The sequence below is a fragment of the Hylobates moloch genome, unplaced genomic scaffold (assembly GCF_009828535.3).
Source record: "Hylobates moloch isolate HMO894 unplaced genomic scaffold, HMol_V3 SCAFFOLD_5, whole genome shotgun sequence".
Taxonomy (NCBI): Eukaryota; Metazoa; Chordata; class Mammalia; order Primates; family Hylobatidae; genus Hylobates; species Hylobates moloch.
The window spans coordinates 44,167,289-44,194,497 of record NW_026652280.1 but is presented as its reverse complement, the minus strand read 5'-3'; the positions used below and the strand labels follow the sequence as shown (position 1 = coordinate 44,194,497).

Genomic DNA, 27,209 nt, shown 5'->3' with positions numbered 1-27,209 from the left:
TAAATGAAAAGTATGGTTTTACTGTATTTTCTTGTCAAACACCTTTACTTGAGGCAACAACTGAAGTATAATTTAATTCAGCAGGAAATATCACACTTGGAGGGAAAACATACACTCAAAAAAACCCTTAAATTAAAGCCAAACATTTTTTCCAAGGCACAGCACTGGCATTTTCAGATTGACAGCAGAACGAGTTTGTTTCCGTGAAACAAAATCACGAGTCCAGAGTCTGTTTTTGAAACAGCTTTCCACTTCATCTCCCTTTCTGGGGCTCAGGGAACGATGCTCGTGGCCTTCCTCAGGGCCAGGTAGCCGGTGACAACGTCAGAGGGCAGCCTCCGAATGTAGGAAAACTCTTCAATGGTGCTGAACCGCAGTTTGCTCTGGGGGTCTGTGTAGTTGGCCTGGGTGGAAAGAGGCACAGGGAAGGGCAGAAAGTTTTTGCTGGTAGGGATATTTTAAGTTCAAGTATGAGTTTAAAAATTTTTCTATTTCACTGGAAATGATATATATTTTCATTATGTCTTACTCCGCCACCAAGAACACTAAATCACTCACTGTGGCACAGGCTCATTGACCTTCCCAGACTCCAGAAACACTTCAGGGTATGAACGAGAGGAAGGGGAATAACCACATCAGACTCTGGGACCCTTCTTGTTGGTGCCTCAAGGGCTGCAACAGGTCCAAGATTGAATTCATGATGGTCATCCCTCCCTGCCTTCAGACTCCTGCCTCTTTCCAACAAATGCCCCAGGTCTGTGCTCCTCAAGGCAGGAGCCGACGCCCTGCATGCTGGGCATGTGCCCCTCCCTGCTGCGCTCCACTTACCTCCAGCATGCTCCTTTCCAGCTCCTCCAACACCCCCCGCGCCACTTCCATGCCTCCCTGAGCAACTCTGTAGTGCATCACTGGCCATTCACACCCACCCTTCCCCTAGAACTGCAGCCAGGATCTTCTTTGCAACGTGCAATTCTGATCATGTCATTCCTCGGCATAAAATCTCTCAAAATGGCTCCTCTGCTCTTGGGACAAAGGCCCAAGTCCTCAGTGCAGCTCCTCGGCTCTGGGCCTTCCTTTGTCCTCAGCCTCCTCCTCAGCCACACATCCCCACTCTCTGATTCCAACTGTCCCCGGCCTCTAAGTTCCTCCCTCTTACCATGCCCCATCTGTCCTTTCCTTGGCAGGGGACCCCAACTGCGGCCCACTTTGCTTAGTAATCACCAGTTCATTCTTCAGGACTCGGCCCCAAAACTACACCTCTGGGGAAGCCTATTTGTACCCCCACAGGAGGTCAGAACCTCACCCTCCACTTTCACAGCAGCAAAAATATTCCAGTAGAATGCATATCTCTGTTGCTTTAAAGTTTATTATCTACATGACTCTTTGATGATGGTCTAGGCTATGAGGGTCCATGAGACAGGAACCCTGTGGTTTGCTTATCATTGTAGACTGGCTCCTAGTGCAACGCAGAGTACACAGAGGGCCTCCAGTCAGGGTTTGTAATAACAAAATGAATGATTAATGAATGAATAAACAAACAGACAACTGGGACCATCACAGAAAAGAGAACTTGTTTCCCAGACATATCAAAATTCTCTCTTGGTCTCTGTTCCCCATGTGCCAAGTGGAGAAAATAATTCACTAACTATATACCTCCAAGCACATGGGCTTCTACGGATTTTGAAACAAAAGACATGAGGGTGAGTCATTTTGAGCTCCTTTAAAAAAATTATAAAAGATGCTATTAAAGTCTAGACAGATAACATCCAATTATTCAAGTGTAGATGTCTACTTTAATGTGGATCACCTTTGTGTGGACCTAGACTCACAGTAATCCTGTGATTTAGGAAGGGAGGGAACACTCAAAAAAAAAGCAACAAGCTGTCGGGAACTTATTTATAGGCTTCTCATGCCCTAAAAAGTCTTCCATTTTGCCACTGCGGACCCCTCTAAGTATTTAACTGCTGCGTGTTAGGAAATGGGATTTATTCCTAAAAGGCTAAGATTAACTAATAGCTCTATATAAAATAAAACTTTGATCCCTTGGCTTGATCTAGATGTTACCTTTCTGTACCACATTTCCTTTAATGACAGTAATATAAGGAAAGGCTTCATTAGAAAAACAGTGACAAGTCTCTTCTGAGGGATCCTGGCTGTGAGGGAAGTTAGGTTAACCGGCAGGAGAGGCTGCCCTGCAGTTCCGAGCAGAGTGCAGGCATGTGTGTCTGGCATGGACCATCTGGCCTCCATAGACGAACCAGCCTCGGCCGAGCTCCATGTCTGTGGCTGCCTCACTCCTACCAGCAAACTGTGCTGAGCCGGCCCGCCCAAGTTCAGACCTCACTGCCAAGAGCGCTGCTGAATAAACAGTGCAGAACACAGAGATCCTGTGGCACCAACAAAAACCTGAACAGACTGGACTGGACCCAGGGGCCAGCATCTAGGATTCTGAATAGAAGGAAGGATGCCAAGTGACACCCCGGAGTTGAACAAGTAAAGAGCTTCACACCTACAGTCCACCCTCCTCTGGATGCCATCCTTTGAGCCCGAGTGAAACAAGCAAAGGCCAACTTCCCACAGGGAAGCCAGCAAACAGCTTCAGGCCCCCCTTGCTGCAGGGTGACAGGCAGTATTCACGGCTTGCCCGTCTCACCCAGAATACACTTTTCATAGCTCTGTAACGAGTGCTGAACACAGGTGTGACCCTGCATGTCTTGCTGCCATGCCTAGGCACAGGGGAGATAGTCACATGGCTGGCTAGGAACAGGTGTGTGTCAATGTAAATGTGAACTAGGCTTTACTTTTTAATTATGTAACTTGAAATTATATAAGCAACAGATGAACATGTTCTCCTCTAAAAAAATTAAAAGAAAACATTACAGATAAGACTAACGTCCTCATTTATTACCATCTACCATCCAAAAGTCCTCTGTCTTCCCCAGGAGAAACCACTGCTAAGTGGGCACCTTTCCAGACTTTTTACGTCTACCCCTATACACATATGTAAACATACAAGAGAAATAACCCAATTTGTGTGTGTGTGTGTTGATTTTTATATATGTGGCACCATGCTGTCTATATTGCTTTGCATCTGTCAATCAACATTACATCCTGGAAATTTAGCCATGTTGTTACTGTGCATTGAGCTCAAGAACAGTATGAAAATATCCGCTGTGATAGACCTTGATGTTGCTTCCAGCATTTTGCAAATGCGGTCTCTCATAAGCATTTCTGCATGAAGTTCTTTGTGCACACTATTTCTCTAGGGAGCTGCCTATAAGGCATATTGCAAGGTCAGAGGCTTTTTCTTTTTTTTTTTTTTATTCTCAACAGACTGCTCCAATTGTCCTCCAAAGAAGCAGTACCAGTGTATGTTCCCACCTCAAAACAGCAATGCATGAAGATACCCATTTCTGTTTCTTGGTGCCAAAATGTATAATCAAATGTCTTAATTTCTTCCCTGTTTGATGAGTCTTTCTCCTAATTACCAGTGAAGCTGAATATCTACTTATTGGTTATCTATATTTCTTCTCTGGCAATTGCCTATTTATATCCTTTTTGCTGATTCTTCTGTGGGATTGTCCTTTAATGAACTGGAAGAGTTATTTGTCTATTCAGAATTTCTTATTTCCTACATACAGTGGGGCAAGAGGTTTTAGGTAATGTGTAATGTGACAAGTCCATTGCCAATGTCATAAAGGGGCCTGGAATAATGATTCTCCTTACTCCTAATGTGTGAAAACCATTGTACTAGCAGATGAGCTGCCTGAAACAATAAGGATAAAGCCGACATTCTGAGGAACCACCCTCCAAGTCTGGCCATAAACTGTGGCCTCCAGAAACTCAAAATGACACAGGGAGAGATTTCCACTTTGGGTCATAACAGAACAACTGGTGCCAGATGAGCTCTCTTGCCATAAACGACTATTACAACAGGCCAAATACATGAAGTAGCCATTTTCAGGCAACAGACAAGAGGTAGCACAAGAGTGCAATGCCTGAGAAAAGAGAAGCTCACAAGGTAAGTTCCAGGATCATCCAAACTCTCTCTGCCTGTGACAATTTCCTGACCGTAGGGCAGAGGTGGAGCTCACGCAAGGCTCAGATTCAGGGGCTACTGAAACACCTGTTTTTGGCAAAGCTGAGTAACAGAAGAGGCAGCTGCCCTGGAAGGGAGGCAAAAGTCAGTTTGGGATTCCACATGAGTCCATAACCATGGGCTGGGCTATGCATGTTCAAGGCAAGACTATATACGTCTTACTGGAGAGCAGTTAAGAGGCAAACAGAAAATCCAGAGGTTGAGCAGTGCTAGGAGTTGCTGAAGTGCCAGCCCAGCCAGAATAGAGAGATCTCTATAACACTCCTGGCACCTAGCTAAGGCAACAGAAAGGCCACAGCTTAGGGAAAAAAAATCATACCCTTGAGTACCGTCTATTCTAGTCTCACCACAACAAAGCCTAACACCAAACTTCAATAAGACTGGCAGAGGATAAAAAACTTAGAAGTTAAGTGCAACTAAGTTAAAGGAGCTTGGGAAACATCACGGGCTTTCTGGAGACCTGTCCTAACAAAGGTGATCAGTCAGTAACTGAGCTACCACAGGAAAAAAATACTCTTCAGGGAAAGATAACAGAATCTAGAGTTTTACGATATATCATCCACAATGTCCAGTACACAATCAAAAACTTGCAGATGCAAAGAAACAGGAAAATGTGACGCACAGTTAAGAAAAAAAGCAGTCAATAGAAACTGGCCAAGATGAACCAAATGTTGGAAATAGCAGATAAATACTTCTTTAAAGCAGCTATTATGTGTTCAAGGACTTAAAATATTATATATATATATATATATACTTAATGACTAAGTAGTCTTAAAAGACAAGGAAATCACCAGAACCAGACCCGAATATGATGTAGGTTTTGAAACTATCAGACAGGAAATTCAAAATAACTATAATTAATATGTTGATGGAGTTAATGGAGAGACAACATGCAAGATAGAAAGTTATTTCAGGTCAGGCATGGTGGCTCACATTGGTAATCCCAACACTTTGGGAGGCCAAGGCAGGAGGATGGCTTGAGGCCGGGAGTTCAGGACCAGCCTAGGCAACACAGTAAGACCCCTTCTCTATAAAAAAAAAATTTAAAAGTTAGCCAGGTGTGGTGGCGCACACCTGTAGTCCTAGCTTCCGGGGAGGCTGAAGCAGGTGGATCGCTTGAGCCCAGGAGTTTGAGGCTGTAGTGAGCTGTGATCACATCACCGCACTCTAGTGTGGATTAGAGAGCAAGACTCTATCTCTAAATAAATAAATAATTTAAAAGAAAGTTATTTCATCAGAGACATGAAAATTATAATAATCAAATAGAAAAGCCAGAAGTTAAAAACACAATTAGAGAGATAAACAATGCTTCCAATAGACTCATTGGTATACTCTATACAGTGAGTAAAGAACTTGAAGACACATCAGTAGATACCATCCAAACTGAACCGCAATGAAAGAAGAGTTTTAAAAAGCAAACAAACCAGAACAGAGCATCCAAGAGTTTTGGGACACTATCAAATAGTTTAACATGTGTGTAACTGGAATCCTAGAAGAAGGGAAAAAGACAAGGCAAAAGAAATATTTGAAGAAATAATGGCCAAGAATTTTCCAAAATTCTCGACAGATACCAAACCACAAATCCAAAACCTCAGAGCACATCAAGAATACATACCAGAAAAATAATACCCTGAGTCATACTCGATAATAACCAGTCATATTCAAACTGCTGAAAACAAAAGACGAAGAGAAGATCTTGAAGGCAGTCAAACAAGAAACATTACATAGAGATGAACAAAGGTAAGAATTACATCAAACTTCTCATCAGAAACCATGGAAGCAAAAAGACAACATTTAACCACTGACATCCTAAAAGTGATGAAAGAAAAAACTGTCAGCCCAGACTTGAAAATGTCATTCAAAAATACTCTTTGAAAATATCATTCAAAAAGGAAGAACAAGGCTGGGTGCAGTGGCTCACAACTGTAATCCCAGCACTTTGGCAGACCAAGACAGGAGGATCACTTGAGCCCAGGAATTTGAGACCAGGCCCGGGCAACAGGGTGAAATCCTATCTCTACAAAAAATACAAAAAATTAGCCAGGCATGGTGGCACACACCTGTAGCCCCGGTTACTTGGGAGGCTGAGGTAGATGCATCACCTGAGCCTGGGAGGTTGAGGCAGGATAATCGCTTGAACCCAGGAGGTAGAGGCTGGAGTGAGCAAAGAGCATACCACTGCACTCTAGCCTGGGCAACACAGAGAGACTCTGTCTCAAAAAAACAGTGAAAAGATCAAGAAAGATATACCATCCACACATGAACGAAAGAAAGCTGGGGTAACGATATTAATTTCAGACAAAGTAGACTTCAGAACAACGAATATTATCAGGGACAAACAGGGATATTACATAATAATAACAAAGAAGGCAATTCTCCTCTGTACGTAATTAATTTGGTCAATTTGTTAGATAAGTTGGAGTCATATTTTCATTAAAATGTAAAGTATTTAAATTATTTTTCCAAATTTATGAGATGAAAAAGGATTAAGACCCCGACATGCAAGAGCTAATTAAAAGAATCTCTAAGTTCATCCATTTGTTTAATAAAACAAAACAAAACAAAAAAAGATGAATCTTAGGTTCTACCTTCTGCAAATAAGGAAATGGGGGTGTTCTGAGGTTCCTGAGCTTTAGCAACTTGCCCACTTCCCACTATTTCAGCTCTGCTGGCAGTTTCTGAATTGTGTTCCCCAGAAGCACTTGAGCAGTCACTGTGGTGGGGAGTGGGGAGGAAGACAGGCGGCCAGATCCACACGAGACCACAGCAGAAAGGTGGGCTCCAGGCTGTTATATATTGTTATATATTGGATTCTGTAAAAGATTTCATTTTGAAAAGGGGTTCTGATGCTTAAAAATAAGTTTGAATGTCACAACCTTTGCCAAAGCACCTGTTTAGGGAAGTTTAAACATGGTTTTGTAAACACAATCATCATCTAAAATGCAGGTTTTTAAAACTTCAGCAGTAAAAAAAGAAATACATAGTAGTTTCTTTCATGTTATCTCATATAGTTAACTAGCAGAGGTAAAGAAGAGAAGCTGGAGTCTCCTGCTTTCTGGTTCAATCCTCCCCGCAGGCTGCCCCCACAGATGCCTGTTTGCAGCAATGAATACACTGCACGAACCTATCACCTATCACTGTAGACAGGCTCCAGGCAGGACCAGCTGTGGTCAATATTCAACACTTGTCTAATTAGACATTACTGTGAAATCTTTTCCATTTAATGTTATAAGAGATATAATCATACTCACAAGCAGACCTGAAACATCAGAATACTTCTTAGCTGGCTTAAAGGATGGAGGAGCATCAATACTGAAGTCTGGGGAAAAAAAAAAAAAAGATAACTAAACTGAACTGAAAACATTCAAATCCCTTCTCTTTTTTTTTCTAAAATAGTATTTGATAATATTCCTGAAAATTTCCTTTGTGATTAAGTAGTCACAGAAGTCTCTGGAGATTAACTAGAGAAGTAGGGGAGGATTCTCAGAAACAATACAGTATGTCACAGGCCAAGTGCAGGCTCCAGATCTAGCCCCACCCTGTCACCAGGGACCCTCTATTCCAGCAGAACCACCGGAAAGCTCATCTGCCCACCAGGTATTTTCATGATCTCACACTACATGGGCTGATGGTGATGAAATGCCAAACAAGCCAATAACTGGATCTGAGCATCCTGACACCCTCATGTCCACACCCAGACAAATGAATGACTAGTTCACTTGTCACCCATGTGAGTCACCCCCATGAAAGAAGTACAGTGGAGTAGGAGATGGTGAGAACTTTGAACTTGTACTTTCCAGTGAAGCTGAACAGAACATATAACAGTGTTTTACATAAATCTGGACACACTGCAGCATGAAGTATTTACTAAACACTGGCTCACAAAGTAAAAGAGCTGGTCTTTAAGCTGGTTGTCAGGAACCCTCCTAAATCTGTTATTATACTTGGGCTACCTTGTTTTTGGAAACACATTTTAAGAGTAGACTTTTGAAAAAGAAGTTTGTCTAGTAGAAACACCAATATTATCATATCGGGACCTATGACCCTAAAAACCACACATCCATGACAACGCAAACAAATAGGCTCAACACAGATACAGTTATGAGAAAATACACACATAATCTGCCCAGACTGATGGCACTATAAAATTCTCAAGCTAAAAATTATTTCCTACAATGATGCAAACACAATAAAATAATGTAGGTTGTTATAAGACAGTTCCTACTCTGAACATTACAAACACATGGAAGGCTCTAGACAGCTCACAGTTAGGATCGTTCAGTTGCCACGGCAATGCCCTTTCAGAAGCGAGGATTTGTTTCAGGTTCTTCCAGGTTCTGTTCTTCTTGCCAGCTACTGCGCCACCGTGGCCAGAGTGCTTGAATTGAAGGCATGGATTAGAAGAAACAAAAACCAATGGAGACTACCATTTCGACGTCTGACATTTATGCTTAATCATAACTGTAATATACCTCTCAACTGTCAACAATCATTTAGACCCGAGACTTTTTTTAAAAGGTATTTCACTGTATACATTAACATGTTAATCTTAGTTTTAAAAAGAAGTTTTCAGATTGTCAAAACACTTGAGTTAGTTTGTGTTGGAGTAGAAATAAAAGGCTACTTCTTTATATGCACGTAAAAAAAAAAAAAAAAGCCTTTATTGGGTCTAACTTTGTAGAATTCATTCATGAATTTCTTCATACTTTAAGATAAATTTACTACGAAGTCAGATTTAAATCCATGACTGCATCTCTAAACTCCCTTCTTGGGGCAAGTCTCTGCCATGCAAACTGGGGATCCTGGAAAAGTTGAGAAAGCCCCAGTTGCAGTATGGCAAGCCTTCTGGGTACCTCTTTTTTTTTTTTTTATCCTATAAAGATGACAAAATAAAATGGAAAAGAATACCAAAATCTGTTGCAAACACTGGTAATATTGTATTTCCAAAACTAATCCATTAAAAAAAAAATTTAACAGTATAATCTGAACTGCTGCAGTTTATTACCAGTCTCAAGAATGAAAGGAAGAGTACCCTGTGTTCTACTCAACAGCACAACAGCTTGGATTTACCTTACGAAACTAATGAGGAAGTACTTCTCATTTAGCTAAATATTTCAAGCTTTGTCTAAGATTGTAAGACCAATGAAAGGGTTAGGGGAACAATCATCATGGAAATGTCCCACCCTCCAAACAGTATCCTTTAATGAATCCACAAAGGACACCCAAATCCTTGGGATATGGCACACTGAGAGATCAACAGAAAGAACCCTTCTCTTGTCCCCATCTTGCCCATGGGGGAGAAGGAGGTGACTGAGACAGAGGGAGGAGAGAATGCCAGTGCCACCTTGGCTGCAGGCCCAGCAAGATCAGAGGCTGAGGTGTGGCATTTGGCTGTTTATTCAGCTAATACCTTCGATGCTTACCACAAAGTTGGGATCCTTAAATGGCAAAGGTTTGGCAGCTTTTTCCACAGGTCCTGTGCTAAACTCAGAGGGCACCATTTTATTCTCACTCATGGCTTCCATGCTGATACCCTTAAAACATAATAAAAATAGTTTGAAGAAGTCAGTTTCTTTCAGCTGAGTTCCCCACCTCTGCACTCAACAGGGCATATGATGATGCCACAGGGCATGCAAGGGAAGACAGTGTGCCCAGAGCTCTAGCAGGTAGCCTGCCCCAGGGGAGGGCACACCACATGGGGAGTAGCACCTGCTGTGCAGAAGCCACAGGAGAAACAGGCCAGGACCCCCAGCTGCTATGTTTCCCGGGTACCCTAAGTGCCAAGCACAGGGAGGGCTGTCCTACCCAAGTTAGCTCATTTAATTCTGACAACCACTCCACAGTAGGTGCTATTATCCCCAGCATACAGAAAAGAAAACTGAGGCCCAGGGGAACAGGTTCAAGGTCACATAGTGATTGCCTTTTGGACTCAAACCTAGGTTGGGCCAGTTCTAAAGCCCTCGTAATCTCCAGGACACCACACAGTTCTGACTTCCACTGATCTTATGAATTCTGTCTTAATATTTTAAGACAACAAAGGTCCAGCCCCTTTAAGGGTCTAGTTGGGCAGAGAACCCAGACTGGAGCTGGTGTGCTTAAGGGGCACAACAGGACATGGGCATTCCAAGGGAGGAAAACGGAAAAAAAGCTGGAGGGCCACAGGTCAGCTGGCAGCAGCCAGAGAGTGCCCTGATAAGGAGGCTAATATGGTTTAAAGCAAAAAACCTTTAAGCTAACAATCACAAAGAAAAAACAAGCCAAAGTAAGAAACCACTTCTGATCTGTAACACAACTTCCCATCTTGCCAGACTTCAATTAACTTTTAAAAAATTGAGATGTGATTTACATATAGTAAAATACACAGATCTTAAATGTAGTTGTCATGAGTTTTGCCAAAAGTTTACACTAGTACAATTCCTGTCCTCGTGAATACCTTCCAGTCCCAACGGCAACCGCTGTTCTAATTTCTACCACATTACTTTTGCCTGTTTGAGAACTTCATATAAACAGCATTTAACAGCATGTACTCTAGTGTCTGGATTCTTTTGCTCAGCATAAAGTTTCTGAGATGTGGCCGGGCATGGTGGCTCACACCTATAATCCTAGCACTTTGGGAGGCCGAGGTGTTTGGATCACTTGAGGTCAGGAGTTCGAGACCAGCTTAGCCAACACGGTGAAACTCCACCTCTACTAAAAATACAAAAATTAGCCAAGCATGGTGGCATGTGCCTGTAGACCCAGCTACTCGGGAGGCTGAGGCAGGAGAATCACTTGAACCTGGGAGGCGGCGGTTGCAGTGAGCCGAGATCATGCCACTGCACTCCAGCCTGGGCAACAGCGAGACTCCACTCCGTCTCAAAAACAAAGAAAAGTTTCTGAGATGTATCCATGTTGTTGCGTGGATCAGTTTGTTTCATTGTATTTGCACACTATTCAACACAATAGTATTCCATTGTAAGGATGCACCCCAATTTGTTTATTCATTTTCCTCTTGGTGGACATTTGGTTCATTATCAGTCTTCAGCTATTACAAATAAAGCCTCTGTGATGTTTTCATTTCTCTTAGGCAAATACCTAGGAGTGGAATGGTTGGGTTATAGGGTAAGTGTATGTTTAACTTTACAAGTCACTGCCAAATCACGTTCCAAAGTGGTTGCATGCACCCTTCAAAAAAAGAGTTAAGGCTAAAAGTCATCATGTTGTCATGTGGAACGTGGAAGACACTACATGATTAACTAAAACACAGCTTATCTACTCTCAGCTGGAATTTTAGCAACTTTTTCTGGTTCCCTCATGCTGATAAGGAGCTCAACTTACTTAGTAAGTGAAAATCTTACTTATCTTAGTAAGAGAGTATGGTGGTGGTGGAATATGAATATATACATTCATTCATGTTGGGGGAAGAGGAGTGGAGAAGACCAGAACCACTCATATTGCTGCAATAGTTCTTTGGGTGCTCTCTCCTCAAACACCTTCCCTGACCCCTCTCCAGGTCTCTCCACCTGAGCCGGGGCTCCAGCCAAGGCCCTGTGCTCCCTCTCTTCTGTGGCCGCCACCTTCTGTCTGGATTCCCCTTCACCTCATCCTCTCCACTTCCAAGGTCTTTCTTAGCTTTTCTTCCCTCCAAGCTCAGTGCAAATGTCAACTGTAAGAACTGAGAGGCTGCCCATTCCTCATCCTTTTACTACCATCTGTACCCACAGTGATCTATCTCTTCCTTCCTCCCACCCTCCCTCCGCACCCCCCTCTCCCTTCCTCCCACAGTCCTTTGCGTTTATCTGGTAACTTCCTGAGCGATACAATTCAGAGGTGGGACTGTGCAGTACACATCTTGCCTACTCCAGCCGATTCTCTACAGCTCAGCCGGTGACACACTTTTCAATGCAAGCATGATGATGCTCCGCTACTTAAAACTGGCCAGTGGTTTCTACTTCCCTTGGGATTAGGAACAAATTCAGGCCTCCTCTCCAGCCTCGCCTCTTGCTCCCTGTCCTTCCTACATTTTGTCTTTTCTGGTGCGATATCCATTTAGCCATTTTCTATATAGCAAAAATAGTCTCCAATTTTTCCATTTTCATTTATGCTGTACTAAGATTATTTTCACTGGGATTCGTCCATGTCAGCTTTAATTTTACAACAAAGGTTAGATTTAGTATTTTTTTACATAACTAACTTCTATTGCTTGTATGATTTTTTTTTCCTTTATGGTAATCATATTTCTACCAGGTACCTGTACTCTGGGAGACCCAGTCTGATAAGGAAGATTTGATTCTCCCATCACATTTAATCGGTAACAAACATTACCTTGTGCAGTTTTAGCCAGCTGTCAATGTTATTTTGCATTGACTATTTGTAAGAGTAACATCTAGTATATATTATATATATGATTGATAGTTTAGACAAAACAACAGCCGCTTTATGATACAGGCAGGGAACAACAGATCAGAAGAAAGGGGGACAAGGAGAGAGGGGTAGATTCAGAGCGTGAGGATACACAGAGGGCTCAAAACATGCTGCTTTACTTCATAGTTCAGCCTCTGTCCCTGCTTCTAACCCAGTGCCTAGCACAGAGTAGGTACCAAATAATGAGTGATTCATTGATTAACTGGTCAATGTTAAGGAACAAGACAGGGTGGCATGACTGAATGCCAGCATCAGCACTGGAGATGTATATGCTCAGAAGCTCCTTACAAGAAAGCATCTCTGGCTGGGATGCAGTGGCCAAACACACAGGAAGGATAACTTGGAAAGAAACAACTGAGTGTGGTTACCTGCAGGGGCAGAGGGGAACACAGTGGAATGGAGAGGGAGATGGGAAGGAAATAGAAGAGAGCAAATCTTCTCTGAGTATAGCTTTTTGTAGAGTTTTGACTTTTTGAACCATGTTAAGGTTTCATATACTTGAAAAAATAAATAATAAAATCAACAAGGATGGGGCAGGGGATAAAAAATAGAATTTTAAAAACCCTATAAACACAAATTCACTTGTGTTTCAAATAACATAACCACACTGAAGGGGAGGCAAGGGAGAAATAACCTGAGTAACTATGAATATGGTATTTTCACTATGTAATCCAAGGTTAAAGGCCAAAAAGAACCATACATAGTTGGTAAGTTTGTTTCTCACAGCGGCACATGTTAATAATTCTGAAACTACTTTATATGTATTCTAAGATACATAGCAAATGTAGAAAAGCAAATAAGAAAAGGGGGAAGGCCAGGATGAGCGCTGTGGAATTGGATTGAAACTAGAGGTTATCAATATGAGCTCACAGTTTTCAATATACAGGCAGATGGTTACAGAAATACATATAGAGGTGTGGGTAGTGCAGGTATACACACACACATATATTTCCTAGCTCTGTCCACTGAGAAGACTGGAAACAACGAACAATAGGCAAAGCAACATTCAGATCGTCCTTTCTAAATACAATCAGCCTCCGTATAGAGGGGTTCTGCATCCATGGATTCAACCAACCACAGACAGAAGACATTTGGTGGGGGAAAAATGCATCTTGACTAAACACGTACAAACTTTTTTCCTTGTCATTATTCCCTAAACTGTACAATATAACAACTATTTACATGGCATTTACGTTGCATTAGCTATTATAAGTAATCTAGACATGGTTGAAGTATACAGGAGGATATGTACAAATTATATGCAAACACTATGCTACTTTATATCAGGAACATGAGGTTCCATGGATTTTGGTATCCATAGGAGGTCCTGGAACCAATTCACCACATATACTGAGAGACAAGTGTATTATTCTCTAAGAACCAGTGATCCATGAAGAGATGGCTGACTCTAGGGCTGGAGCAGGAAAGTATAAGACTAGAACATCTTGTGGTGTCAGAAAGAAAGCACTTGTGTCAGTTTATTCAGGGTGCCATAACAGAGTACCATAGATGGGGTGGCTTATACGATAGAAATTTATTTTCTCCAGTTCTGGAGGCTAGAAGTCCAAGAACAAGGTGTTTACAAGTTTTGTTTCTCCTGAGGCTGTGTGCACCCCTGGAGTCCCTCCCTCTTCTTATAAGGGCACCAGTCATCCGGGATTAGGGCCCACCCAGACGACCTCATTTAATCTTAATTACCTCCCTGAAGTCCCTATCTCCAGAATGTAACTGAGGTATACTAGGGGTCAGGACAAAATATATGGGGATACCAAAACTCAGTCCATAACAGCACCCAAAAAATGATAGGGGCATACTAAAGGACATGGGAGCCAGTTTGAAGAGGCTCCTACTGGACCAATCTCAAAAACTTAAGCAATAAACCAGTATATATATAAATCCAGAATATATGAAGAACTCTACAACTCAAAAACAAAAAGACAATTCAATTTTTAAAAGGGCAAAGAATTTCTTCAAAGTAGATATACAAACAGCCAGTAAGCACGTGAAAAGATGCTCAACATCACTAGTCATTAGGGAAATGCAAATCAAAATCACAATGAAATTCCAATGCACACTCACTAGGATGGTTACAATAGAAGACAATAACACATATTGGCAAAGATGTGAAGAAACTGGAACCCTCATACATTGCTGGTAAGAACGTAAAATGGTGCAAAAACACCATTTAAAAAAAAACAATTGGGTAGTTCCTCAAAATGTTAACCACAGAATTATCATATGACCCAATAATTTAACTTCTAGGTATACACTCAAAGAGAATGAAAAACATATGTCCATGCAAAAACTTGTACACAAATATTCATAGCAGCATTATTCATAATTGCCAAAAGGCATAAACAACCTAAATGTCCATCAGCTGATGAAGAGATAAAATATGGCAGGGCCAAGCACAGGAACTCATGCCTGTAATCCCAACACTTTGGGAGGCTGAGGCAGGAGACTGCTTGAGGCCAAGAGTTCAAAAGTGGCCTAGGCAACATGGCAAGACCCTGTCTCTACAAAAAATAAAATAAAAAATTAACCAGTTGTGGTGGCACGTGCCTGTAGTCCTAGCTACTCCAGAGGCTGAGGCAAGTTCAGGAGTTCAAGGTTACAGTATGCTATGATTGTGCCACTGCCTTCTAGCATGGGCAGCAGAGTGAGCCCCTGTCTCTAAAAGAAATAAAAAATAAAACACAAAATGTAGTATGTCCATAAAATGTAATATTATTCAATCACAAAAAGAAATGGCATTCTGATTCATGCTCTGTCATGGATAAATCTTGAAAAAAATTACACTAACAAAAAGAAGCCAGACACAAAAGGCCACATATTATATAATTCCATTTATATGAGATACGCAGTCACATTCAGAGACAGAAAGTAGATCAGTGGTTGCCAGGGGCTGGCAGAACGGGGGAATGGGAAGTGACTGTTTATGGGTAATGAATTTCTCTTTGAGGTAATAGGAATATCCTAAAATTAGATAGGATATTGTGAGGGTTGCACAACTCAGTGAATATACTATAAACCACTAAATTATACACTTTAAAAGGGTGAATTTTATAGTATGTGAATCATATCTCAGTAAAGCTACTACAGATAAACTTATAAAAGAAGGAATGAATAAAGCTAGTAGTGGATTATAACCCATATAATAAAATAAAAATCCATGACATAAATACTGATTTTAAAAAACGAAAAAATGGCCTGTTGTAGTTCTGGTTACTTGGGAGGCTGAGAACGGAGGATCACTTGAACCCAGGAGGCTGTACTGTGCTATGATTGCGTCTGGCAATAGCCACTGCACTCCAGCCCAGGCAACATAGCAATACCCCATTTCTTAAAAAAAAAAATTTAAATAGAAAAAAAGAAATGAATGGAAGAGAAGAGAAAGCTGTTGCTCACAATAGGATTCTAATTAATAAATCTAAAAGTAATGAAGATTCAAATTAGGAAATCACTACTTGTCAACCACCACAATAGTAACTATTTCGAGCAAAAGCTATCAATGGATATTAAAAGTCACTGGCAAAGTATGAAATAAAATAGGCTATTTATAGTCTCAAAGTATCTTCCCACAAGATACTTCAATACAACATGAAAAGAATAACTTTACATTGGAGAAACCTGGCAGATACCACCTTACTAAGTGCTCTAATCTAACATCATTAGTAATTTGACATCAAGTGCCACAACAGGATGCACTGAGAAGATAGCATTACTTCTCTATTTTTGCCAAAAATATATAACTCAAATCTAACCATGAAGAAATATCAGACACGCCCAAATTGAGGAATATTCTAGAAAATAAGTGGCCAGTACTCTCCAAGTGTCAAGGTCATTGTGTTAGTCCATTTTCATGCTGCTGATACAGACATACCTAAGACTGGGTAAATTATAAAGAAAAAGAGGTTTAATGGACTCACATTTCCACGCGGCTGGGGAGGCCTCACAATCATGGCGGAAGGCAAAAGGCACGTCTTACGTGGCAGCAGGCAAGAGAGAGAATGAAAGCCAAGTGAAAGGGGTTTCCCCTTATAAAACCATCAGATTTCCTGAGAGTTATTCACTACCATGAGAACAGCATGGGGAAAATGCCCCCATGATTCAATTGTATCCCACCAGGTTCCTCCCACAACATGTGGGAATTTGGGGAGCTACAATTCAAGATGAGATTTAGATGGGGGCACAGCCAAACCGTATCATTCCGCCCCCGGCCCCTCCCAAATCTCATGTCCTCACATGTCAAAACCAATCATGCCTTCCCAGCAGTCCCTCAAAATCTTAACTCATTTCAGCATTAACCCAAAAGTCCACAGTCCAAAGTCTCATCCGAGACAAGGCAAGTCCCTTCCACCAATGAGCCTGTAAAATCAAAAGCAAGTTAGTTACTTCCTAGATACAATGAGGGTACAGGCATTGGATAAATACACCCATTCCAAATAGGAGAAATAGGCCAAAACAAAGGGGCTACAGGACCCATGCAAGTCTGAAATCCAGCAGGGCAGTCAAATCTTAAAGCTCCAAAATGATCTCCTTTGACTCCATGTCTCACATCCAAGTCACATTGATGCAAGACATGGGTTCCCATGGTCTTGGGCAGCTCTGCCCCTGTGGCTTTGCAGCGTATAGCTTCCCTCCTGGCTACTTTCACAGGCTGGCATTGAGTGTCTGTGTCTTTTCCAGGCACATAGTGCAAGCTGTTGGTGGATCTACCATTCTGGGCTCTGAAGGATGGTGGCTCTCTTCTCACAGCTCCACTAGGCAGTGCCCCAGTGGGGACTCTGTTTGGGGGATTCAACTCCACATTTCCCTTCCTCAATGTCCTAGCAGAGGTTCTCTGTAAGGGCCCTGCCCCTGCAGCAAACTTTGGCCTGGACATCCAGGCATTTCCATACATCCTCTGAAATGTAGGTGGAGGTTCCCAAACCTCAATTCTTGACTTCTGTACACCCAAAGGCTCAACACTATGTGGAAACTGGCCAGGCTTGGAGCTTGCACTCTCTGCAGCCGCGGCCCAAGCTCTACCTTGGCCCCTTTTAGCCATGGCTGGAGTGGCTGGAACACAGGGCACCAAGTCCGTAGGCTGCACACAGCAGAGGGGTCCCTGGGTCAGGCACCTGAAACCATTTTTTCCTACTAGGCGCCGGGCCTGTGATGGGAGGGGCTGCCACAAAGGTCTCTGACATGCCCTAGAGACCTTTTCCCCATTGTCTTGGTGATTAACATTTGGGTCCTCATTGCTTATGCAAATTTCTGCAGCCAGCTTGAATTTCTCCTCAGAAAATGGATTTTTATTCTCTATCACGTTGTCAGGCTGCAAATTTTCTGAACTTTTATGCTCTGTTTCCCTTTTAAAACGGAATGCTTTTAACAGTACCCAAGTCACCTTTTGAATGCTTTGCTGCTTAGAAATTTCTTCCACCAGATACCCTAAATCATCTCCCTCAAGTTCAAGGTTCCACAAACCTGTAGGGCAGGGGCAAAATGCTGTCAGTCTCTTTGCTAAAACATAGCAACAGCCACCTTTACTCTAGTTCCCAACAAATTCCTCATTTCTATCTGAGACCACCCCAACCTGGATTTCATTGTCCATATCATTATCAGCATTTTGGTCAAAGCCATTCAACAAGTCTCTAGGAGGTTCCAAACTTTCTCACGTTTTCCTGTCTTCTTCTGAGCCCTCCAAACTGTTCCAACCTCTGCCTGTTACCCAGTTCCAAAGTGGCTTCCACATTTTCAGGTATCTTTACATACAGCAGCAACCCACTCTACCGGTAACAATTTATTGTATTAGTCCATTTTCATGCTGCTGATAAAGACATACCCAAGACTGGGTAAATTATAAAGAAAAAGAGATTTAATGGACTCACAGTTCCACGTGGCTGGGGAGGCCTCACAATCATGGTGGAAGGCGAAAGGCAGGTCTTACATGGCAGCAGGCAAGAGAGAGAATGAGAATCAAGTGAAAGGGGTTTCCCATTACAAAACCATCAGATGTTTTGAGGATTATTCACTACCATGAGAACAGAATGGGAGAAACTGCCCCCATGATTCAGTTATATCACACTGAGTTCCTCCCACAACACATGGGAATTAAGGGAGCTACAATTCAAGATGAGATTTGGGCAGGGGCACAGCCAAACCATATCAGTCATAAAAGATAAAAAGGCTAAGGATGTGTTCCAATTAAAGGAGACTAAAAAGATATGACAGCTAAATACAACATGTGATCCTGGATTGGATTCTGAACCAGAAAAGGGACAAGAATAAAGTCTGTGTATTAAATATCAGTGTTGCATCAGAGTTAACTCCCTGAATTTGATAAAATTCGGAATGATCTCTCCTCACTACCTTCCCACACTCCTCTCCAGGGCCTCTGTATGTGGGCATCTGGGCCCTCCTCTGTTAACACCCCTCTTCTCTCTGGACTGCCCCTCAATTCATCTTTCCCCCATGCACGGTCTTTCCTAACTGTCCTTATGTAAGAGAATGACTTTGGTTTTAAGAAATTCACACTGAAATATTTAGATGATTAAAAAAACAAAAATACAGTGACCAAGTGAAGCCTCCCCAAGAGGCACACCCAGCTGCGAATGAGCCAGAGGTCATGACTCCTGGTTCCTGAGAAGGAAGGTGGAGCTGGCATGCAGGGCAGGAAGGGTGACAAGTGATCTGCTCTTTCAGGAGGTGGTGGTACAAAGGCAAAGGAGAAAGCCCAGGCCCACTGGAAGGAACATGGGGTGAGCCGGTCCAAGGAGACCCGCCAGCATTAGCAGAAGGAAAGCAACCATTCTCCCAATCATCTAACCATTCATAGAGTGTGCCACAGGACTGCTCAATGCCCTGGACTGTCAGGAGACTGGGCCTACGAGTGGCCTAAATTAAATGAGCAAGAGAGATAACCCTGAGAGCTACCCAGTAAACACCACGTCAAAAGAAAAAAAAAACAGCCCCACTAGGGACAACTTCAGGTCTAGTTCAGGGTAAAAAGGCTATGAAAGAGATTTCCTGGGGTCAGATATGCTTTAAGTTTCAACTTTATTGTTTGAGTTTCTCATAAAGAATATAACTACTGATATAATACTGTTGCCATCCGGGAGGAAAAAACCAATCTGAACTGTTAAAGAGCAAAAAGGACACGCTAAAGGGAAGGGGAAAATGCAGTCCCCAAAGCTTCCAACAGCGATTACAGAACCATCCACATACCTGCCAGCTCCTAGGGTCCTGTCCTCAGGCAGTGGAGTTAGCTTTTTCTTCCACTCCAGAGATGTTCAAAAACTGCATTTCTTTTTTTATTATTTTGTTGTTGTTTTTGAGATAGGGTCTCACTCTGTCACCCAGGCTGCAGTGCAGTGGCACAATCACAGATCACTGCAGCCTCAACCTCCTGGGCTCAAGCCATCTTCTCATCTCAGCCCCCACTCATGAGTAGCTAGGACTACAGGTGCACACTACTATGCCCGGCTAACTTTTGTATTTTTGTAGAGACAGGGTTTCATCATGTTGCCCACACTGGTCTCGAACTCCTGGACTCAAGTGGTCTGCCCACCCGGGCCTCCCAAGGTGCTGGGATTCCAGGTGTGAGCCACTGCGCGTGGCCAAATACTGCATTTCTCCTTTTCAGTTTATTTCACTTCCCCAATCCCAGTGAGGAAGCTCAAAGTTGCTGTGTGCCCAATGAAAGGAAAGCAATACAGGGGATTCTTCTGACATAGGTGTTTGGTTCCAAGGCCCCAGGGAGACAGGGGAGAAAAATGCCAGACAGGGGCCCTCGTTAGATCCAGGCAGACAAGCACATCTGCTGAGAGTAAGGAGAGGGTGGTATGAAGAGAGGACCAGAGGTTTAAGTCAGCCATTCCAGGCAGCAAGCTAGAGAATAGTCAAGAAGAGGATGAAAATGACACACGGAAGCACTGGTTTTTGAAAGGGACCCCTCCTGCCGGCTTGCTCACTCCATCCTCTGCCAGACCCCCACTGGGAAGTCAGGCTGAAGAGAGGGCAGAGAAAGGAAGCCACCCTGGAGTGAACTGAGCCACATCATACCAGTGCTGCCTCCTGCTTCTGAGATTGTGGCAGGCTCTCTTCCTTCTCTAACCAGAGACACCCTGGCCCAGGCCAGAGCTGGTTTTATGCTTCACTTTCCTCTCCCCCGATCCCCACATTACTACACGCTTACCCTTCACTTCTGCTCAGCTTAGCCAAGCTGAGACTCCTGTGTCTACTAACAACAGGATGAGAGGGAGACAGACCTTTAGTCAAAGGGAAGATCAAGTGTGTGAGGCTTGGATGCAATAAGATAAAATTAAAATGATGCATCATTTCCATATTACTAAAGCACTATTATCACTAAGGACTTTACAAGATGAACTGTCCCACCCCAAGATATGAACACCCTAAGAGGAGAGGAAGGAATGCCTAGCACTAAGGGGCGCCCCCTCTTTGCAGCACTAACAGAGCTGATGTAAGTCTCAGGGAAGAGAAACCCAGCCTGCTACTCAGGAAACACACGCCTATGGCTAACAGACTGGAGTTCACAAAGCCTGGGTCTCGCCCTGCTCTGTTCTGCCCAATTGAAGAACCCAAATCAATGGCTTCATCTCTCCAGACAGTAGTGTGCTTGACTCTGAATCAGACTAAAGGATAATTTGGACATTCCGTCTGTGGTTATAAAGAAAGGAGAAAAATATCCTGTCTTATTACTGAAAAGTCAAATGTCAAGTTATATCTATGTCACAGAATTATAGATGCAAATAGCTGACCCTGGTCTAAAACTGCAAGGTTACTATAGGGTTACTTAAAACAGCAAAAATTCAAAATGCAACCTAAATATCCAATAATAAAGTCAATTAAATATGAGTAGTTAATTCCTTGGAATATAATGCAGTCAATAGTCATAAAAGACTATTTGACTTTTAAAAGTCTAATTGAGAAGACTATCAACATACAGAAATGTTCACAAAATAATGCTAAGTGAAAAATGGGGCATGTAATGCTACATAACAAATATAATGATGAAAAACTATATCTACATGTAGAAAACACAAATTATAATAGTTGTTGGGGAAGGAGATTGGGTGACTTTTTATGTCAATTTTAAAAATGAAAAAAAGGTAATTTTAAAAATAGAAAAGAATAACTTTTAAGACTTAAAATTATCAGGATTTGTTGATTTTTTGCTTTTGTGTTTTACAAAAGTTGAATAGTAGGATGATTATTTTTTCAATGAATAAACCAAATCAGTCCAGCATTCTCTGGCTGTCCCTCCAATTACAGAAGATTCTCTCATCATCTGCGCTATCCTTCTAAAGATGCAACTACTGCCTCTCCACTTTAGATGTTTTAGTAGCTGCTTCACAAATGAAAAGCCTATTAAGTAACTCTCAGTCTATAGGTTAATTAGATTTCTCAGTACATTTTATCAACTTTAATACACATTTGAAAAGCCTAAATTGCCCTATATTGATCCAGTAAAACTGTTCCCAAAAGCATTTCTCTGCACCATGAATTTGGTTATACCAGAGATCTAATTAATAATCTTCTAATATACAAAGTAACAGAGTGTTATCAAGAGAGGCAGTTAAGAAAAAAGAATGTAGACTCTGGATGGCATGCCTGGGTTCAAATCCCGACACTAACACTGTGTGACCTTGGGCAAGTTACACAGCCTCTCTATGCCCTTGGCGTTTTTATCTGTAAAATGAAGTGATCAATTCACAGAGGGTCGTTTGGAGGATTAAATGACATAGTACTTAGAAAGTACTTAGAACAGTGCCTGGCACATAGTAAATGCTTGATAAATATTAATTACTATTATTTATCCTTATTCCTTTCACTTTAACAGTTATCTGTTCCCAAACCCACCAAAATTAATCCCTTCAAAGTAACAACCAGAGTGAATGGAAGACTGCACTTTCATAACATTATCAATCAACAACTGTTATACTGAAAATATAAATCCACAGAATTGTGATTCTAAGATGATTTGTACCACCCCTTAGCAAGCATGAACATTAGTAGTAATTTCTGCTGAACTAGAGAGAGCCATCTTAATGAAATGATAAAACAAAGTTGTTTTTGTACCACTAAATTATTTAATAGTATTTCCTAACACTGATGGAAAGAAGGCTTCTATAAATGCTTTCCTCAGAATACTTTTAGATGAAAAATATTCTCTTCAACTCCTCAGGACTTCTAAGCATCTGAATTTCTAAACTTCTTTAAATTTCAACTAAGCACTCAATTTTACTTTAGAAACAGCAAGCATATTTCAGGAAAGTTAAACCCACCTTAAGAATCCATGATAATTCAAGTTATCTTTAACAATCTCAAAAAGCACTCTAATGTCCTACATGTAAATGTGCTTTGTAAATTTTAAAATTCCATCAAAGTTTTACATACTTTGCCTTTATTTAAGAATCAAAATAGCTAAAATTACTGATGTAGGGAAATTTAGGTGATGAAAGACCTATAAAGTCTCTTCTAACTCAAGACATACAATCATTTATAGAAAAACACTCACTTCCCCACTAAGGAAACCTTGGGCAACCTGGGTTAACCTCACAATAAGCACAGCTCTGAGCCTGGAATGCCTTCTCCAGCAAACCTCACCAAGCCAACTTCAAGTCCCTCTGCTTCCCTACCTCTCCTTTGAGTACCATCACCAGCACTGAGGAATCATCCTCCTGTGTCTCACCACAATAGGGCACCAACACTTATAATTACATACAAGTAGCTTTGGCTCAAGGTTAGACATTACTGTATCTTCCTAATGGTTTCATTTGTGTGATAGGTAGAATTCCAGTACACCCCTGCCACCTTGCAAGTACTCTGCCCCTGGTGTGCACACAACTTCTCCGAGTTATTCAAGCAAACACTAATCTAGGTGCAGCTACAAAGGGGTTTTGCAGATGCAATTAAGGTCTCAAATCAGCTGACTTTTAAAAAGGCGATTATCCAAGTAGGCCTGCCTAATCACATAAATCTTTTAAATCTGAGTCCAGGGGTCAACAATAAAAGAAGTCTGAAATATCTGAAGCATGAGAAGAACTGGACACAAGGGAGATTCTCCATAGCTGGCTCTGAAAATGGAAAAGGCCGTGTGGCAAGGAACACAGGCAGCAGCTGACAGCCGCAAGAAGACAGGGGCCCCGCAGTCCTGCCGCCCCAAAAGAACAGAATTCTGCCAACAACCTGAATTCACCTGCATGCAAATTTCTCCCCAGAGCCTTCAGACAAGAACTCGGCCAACACTTTGATTTCAGCTTTGCGATACCCGGAGCAAAGAGTCAACCCAGTCGCATTGTGTCAGCACTTCTGATCTACGGAACCATGAGCTACTAAATGAGTGTTATTTAAGCCACTAAATTTGTGATAATTTGTAATGGCAGCAGTAGAAAACTAAATACAATGTATGTACGTCATTCTCTCCTGGGATGTTTTTGGTAGTGTGGGGACAAGCTATAATCCTTTGAAATGTCTTAAGCATACTGCTGGGGATGGAACAGAAACAGTACAATAAATTACTGCTACTTGAACTGAACTGAAACAGAACAGAAAGGTTGAGCAAGTGACACAGATGAGGGTGACCTCAAGAAGATTCCCGGCAGCCCTCAGGGGTACTGTGCTTATGCCTGCTTATTTCCTATACGCTGTGAAAAGGGAACTAGAATGAAAGGATGACAGCAAGGCAAAAATCTAAGACAACTGGGCATGGTGGCTCACGCCTGTAATCCCTAAACTTTGGGAGGCCAATGTGGGCAGATTGCTTGACCCCAGCAGTTTGAGACCAGCTTGGGTTATGTGGTGAAATTCCACCTCTACCAAAAATACAATGTCCCAGCTACTTGGGAGGCTGAGGTGGGAGGATCCACTGAGCCAGGAGGTCGAGGCTGCAGTGAGCCATGATTGTGCCACTGTCCTCCAGCCTGGGTGACAGAAGAAGACCCTGTCTTCTTTAGTTAAATATCAGTTGGGAAAAGGAGAGTCAGGACAAAAGAAGGAACTATTTCAGGAAATGCTCTGCCCTTTCCAGCTTCTCCTGAGGCTGCTGCTTGGATACAAAAAAGGGCCACAGGGAATACAGAGTTAAGATTTCCACCATATTGGATTACTGGGAATTTCCAGTCTCCTGAAGGCATTTGACCACTTTCAGAAGCTTGTGGTAGTGGAAGTTGATCAATACTCCCTTTGGGGTCAAAACAATTATTCCTCTCCATATGTCCTAGTGACACTCCTTGGTCCTGGCACAACTGGTTATCAAAATGCACCAGTCGCAGACTGGGAGCAATTACTCACAATGCATACATCTGGCAAAGGAGTCTAGTCAAGAAAGATAATGTAATGAACTTCTACACATCAATATAATTTTTTTTTAAAAAAGCCAATTAGAAAAAATAATTAGGCACTCCACAAAAGATCTGGAATGTCCAAAAAGCTCATGAAAAGTGATTGATATCATTAGTCATCAGAGAAACAAATTAAAACAAGGAGATACTACTACACAACAAAACGGCTAAAGGTTAAAGACTGACAATGAAAGACTGACAATACTCTGTATTGTTGAGGATTTCGAGCAACTGGCACTCTCATACTTTGCTGGTAAGAATGCAAAAACAGTCCAACTACTTTGAGAAATACTGTTTAACAGTTTCTGAGTTAAATGTATGCCTACCTTCTGACTCAGCAATTCCACTACTTCTCAGGAGAAATGAAAGCATCTACACAAAGACTTGTACAAGAATGTTCAGAGCAGCTTCTGCACAAAGCCAAAAACTGTAAACGTTCAAATATTCATCAGATGTATGTTTATACAATGCAACAGATGTACTAAATGACTCTCAAAAACATTGTCTCAAAAAGGAACCTAGACAGATGCAAAAGAATATGTTCCCTATTGTCCTGTATTATTCCATTTATACTATGCTCCAACCCAAAGTGAGTCTATTGTGAAGGGTGGCCGAATAGTGGGTAACTGTTAGGAAGGAAAGACAGTACTGACAGGAAAAGGTCACCTGCTCTTAGAAATGCCATCTTGATCCAGGCAGTGGCCATAGGTGTATACAAATATAAAAGGGCACTGGATCTGTAGTTTTGTTTTGTTTTGTTTTTTTTGCGATAGGGTCTCACTCTGTTGCCCAGGCTGGACTGCAATGGCACGATCATAGCTCGTTGTAACCTTGAAATCTTGGGCTTAAGTGATGCTCTTGTAGTTGGGACTAAAGGCGTGCACCATCACGCCCAGCTATTTGTAAATTTGGATGGGGGTTGGGGAGCAGGTCTCGAACTCCTGTCTCAAGCAATCCTCTCACCTTGGCCTCTCAAAGTGCTGGGATACAGGCGTGAGCCAGGATTCTTGAAGATCTGTGGTTGAGCCAGTATTCTTGAAAATTTGTGCATTGTACCGTGTGTAAATCTTGCTATAGCAAAGTATTTAATATTAAAAGGTTAAAAAAAAAGCACTACCAATCACCTACAGAAGAAGGAACAAGAAGATTTCTAGAACAGCCACTGACTGGCTGGGTGAACGGTGTCACACCATATGCTGAGGAGCACAAAGTAACACACTCTATCTCTGCTTTTTTGCTTTGAATAAAATGCAGGAGCCAGAGGAAACACTAATCAAGCCACTCCCTGCTGAAAATTCATTGCTGGAATTACGGAGCCTAGACTGTTCAGAGGCCCTGACGTCTGAGCCAGGCGCTGAGCTCAGTGCTTTACACTCATTACTTCATAACCTTAACAAGCCCATGAGTTAAGACCAAACCCGCCTTAGGATTGGGAAACCCAGGGTCAAAAAAGCACTTTTCTCAGGATGAGAGAAAGCATACTTATCAATACATCTTGTATTCATCCATGCAGGACATTAGAGAGCTATGCGCCTCAAAGACACTGGGTAGATGTCTGCAAAATGGACGAGGGGAAGACATGCAAATTTCTGAACGACTGACACTCATTAGTCCTGAACCTCATGCTAAAGGCGACCTCGAGGGGAAGAGGCAGTCCTTCTATTAATACTAAGTCAGTAATAACCTCCCTACTTCTTCTTCTCTCCTTACAACACAAGGCGTTGTAAGCCCGTGTGTCCAAACGAAGGGAAAGAGTAGTCATTCACTCCTTGGGACAGCGTCTTTCAACCCCACCGGAGACCGCACGCGCAGCGCCCCACATTGCGCACGCGCCCCGGCTCGGCTCCGCCCCACCAAGTCCCGTTCCGCGACGCGCACGCGCAGGCTGGGAGCACGACTGCGTACCTGCGCAAAGCTGGAAGCGGACGCTTTTTTCTTCTTACTGGCGCCATAGCCCCCGCCGCTGCTGCCATTGTGGGAAGGGCTGGCCGGCCTCTTCTTGCTGTTCCGGACTATTCCGGGAGTGGAAGTGGTGGCCACAATTGGAATTTGCGCCGCCATCGCACTGAGTCTTCCCCTGGTCCCCCCACCTCTTTCCCAGCGCGGGCCCTGGAACTTCCTTTCCGCTGTTACTTCCGTCTTGATGCTTGAAAACCCGGCCTGGACTCCAAGCTGTAGCTGGCTTCTCTCGGTGCAATCTAAAAGGCGGAGCTCGGAGCAGCCTGTGCCGTCGGGACGGGAAGATGTCAGCGGGCGTTGTCCTGCCACTGGGGCGCTCTGGGCGTGGGCCTTGGGTGGGGCACGTGCCTGGAAATCCCCATTGATAGAGGAATAGAAAATCTCCCAATTTTTTTTAA

General features: G+C 42.5%; 1 protein-coding gene across 9 annotated transcripts; it reads right to left on the bottom strand.

Moving 5' to 3' along the window:
- On the bottom strand, positions 1 to 27,209 carry INO80C (INO80 complex subunit C). Of its 9 annotated transcripts, none has more exons than XM_032152508.2 (7): positions 26,758 to 27,209; positions 18,379 to 18,432; positions 16,432 to 16,485; positions 9,523 to 9,633; positions 8,366 to 8,477; positions 7,351 to 7,418; positions 1 to 404 (listed from the first exon to the last, which is right to left on the bottom strand). In XM_032152508.2, the coding sequence occupies exons 1-7, from the start codon at positions 26,911 to 26,913 to the stop codon at positions 273 to 275; spliced, it is 687 nt and encodes a 228-aa protein (XP_032008399.1). In that variant the 5' UTR covers positions 26,914 to 27,209; the 3' UTR covers positions 1 to 272. The 9 variants fall into 9 exon arrangements, with proteins under 9 accessions (XP_032008399.1, XP_058294419.1, XP_058294424.1 ...); XM_058438436.1 differs by lacking the exon at positions 26,758 to 27,209 and adding an exon at positions 19,715 to 25,325; XM_058438441.1 differs by lacking the exons at positions 16,432 to 16,485; positions 18,379 to 18,432; positions 26,758 to 27,209 and adding exons at positions 25,816 to 25,923; positions 26,335 to 26,503.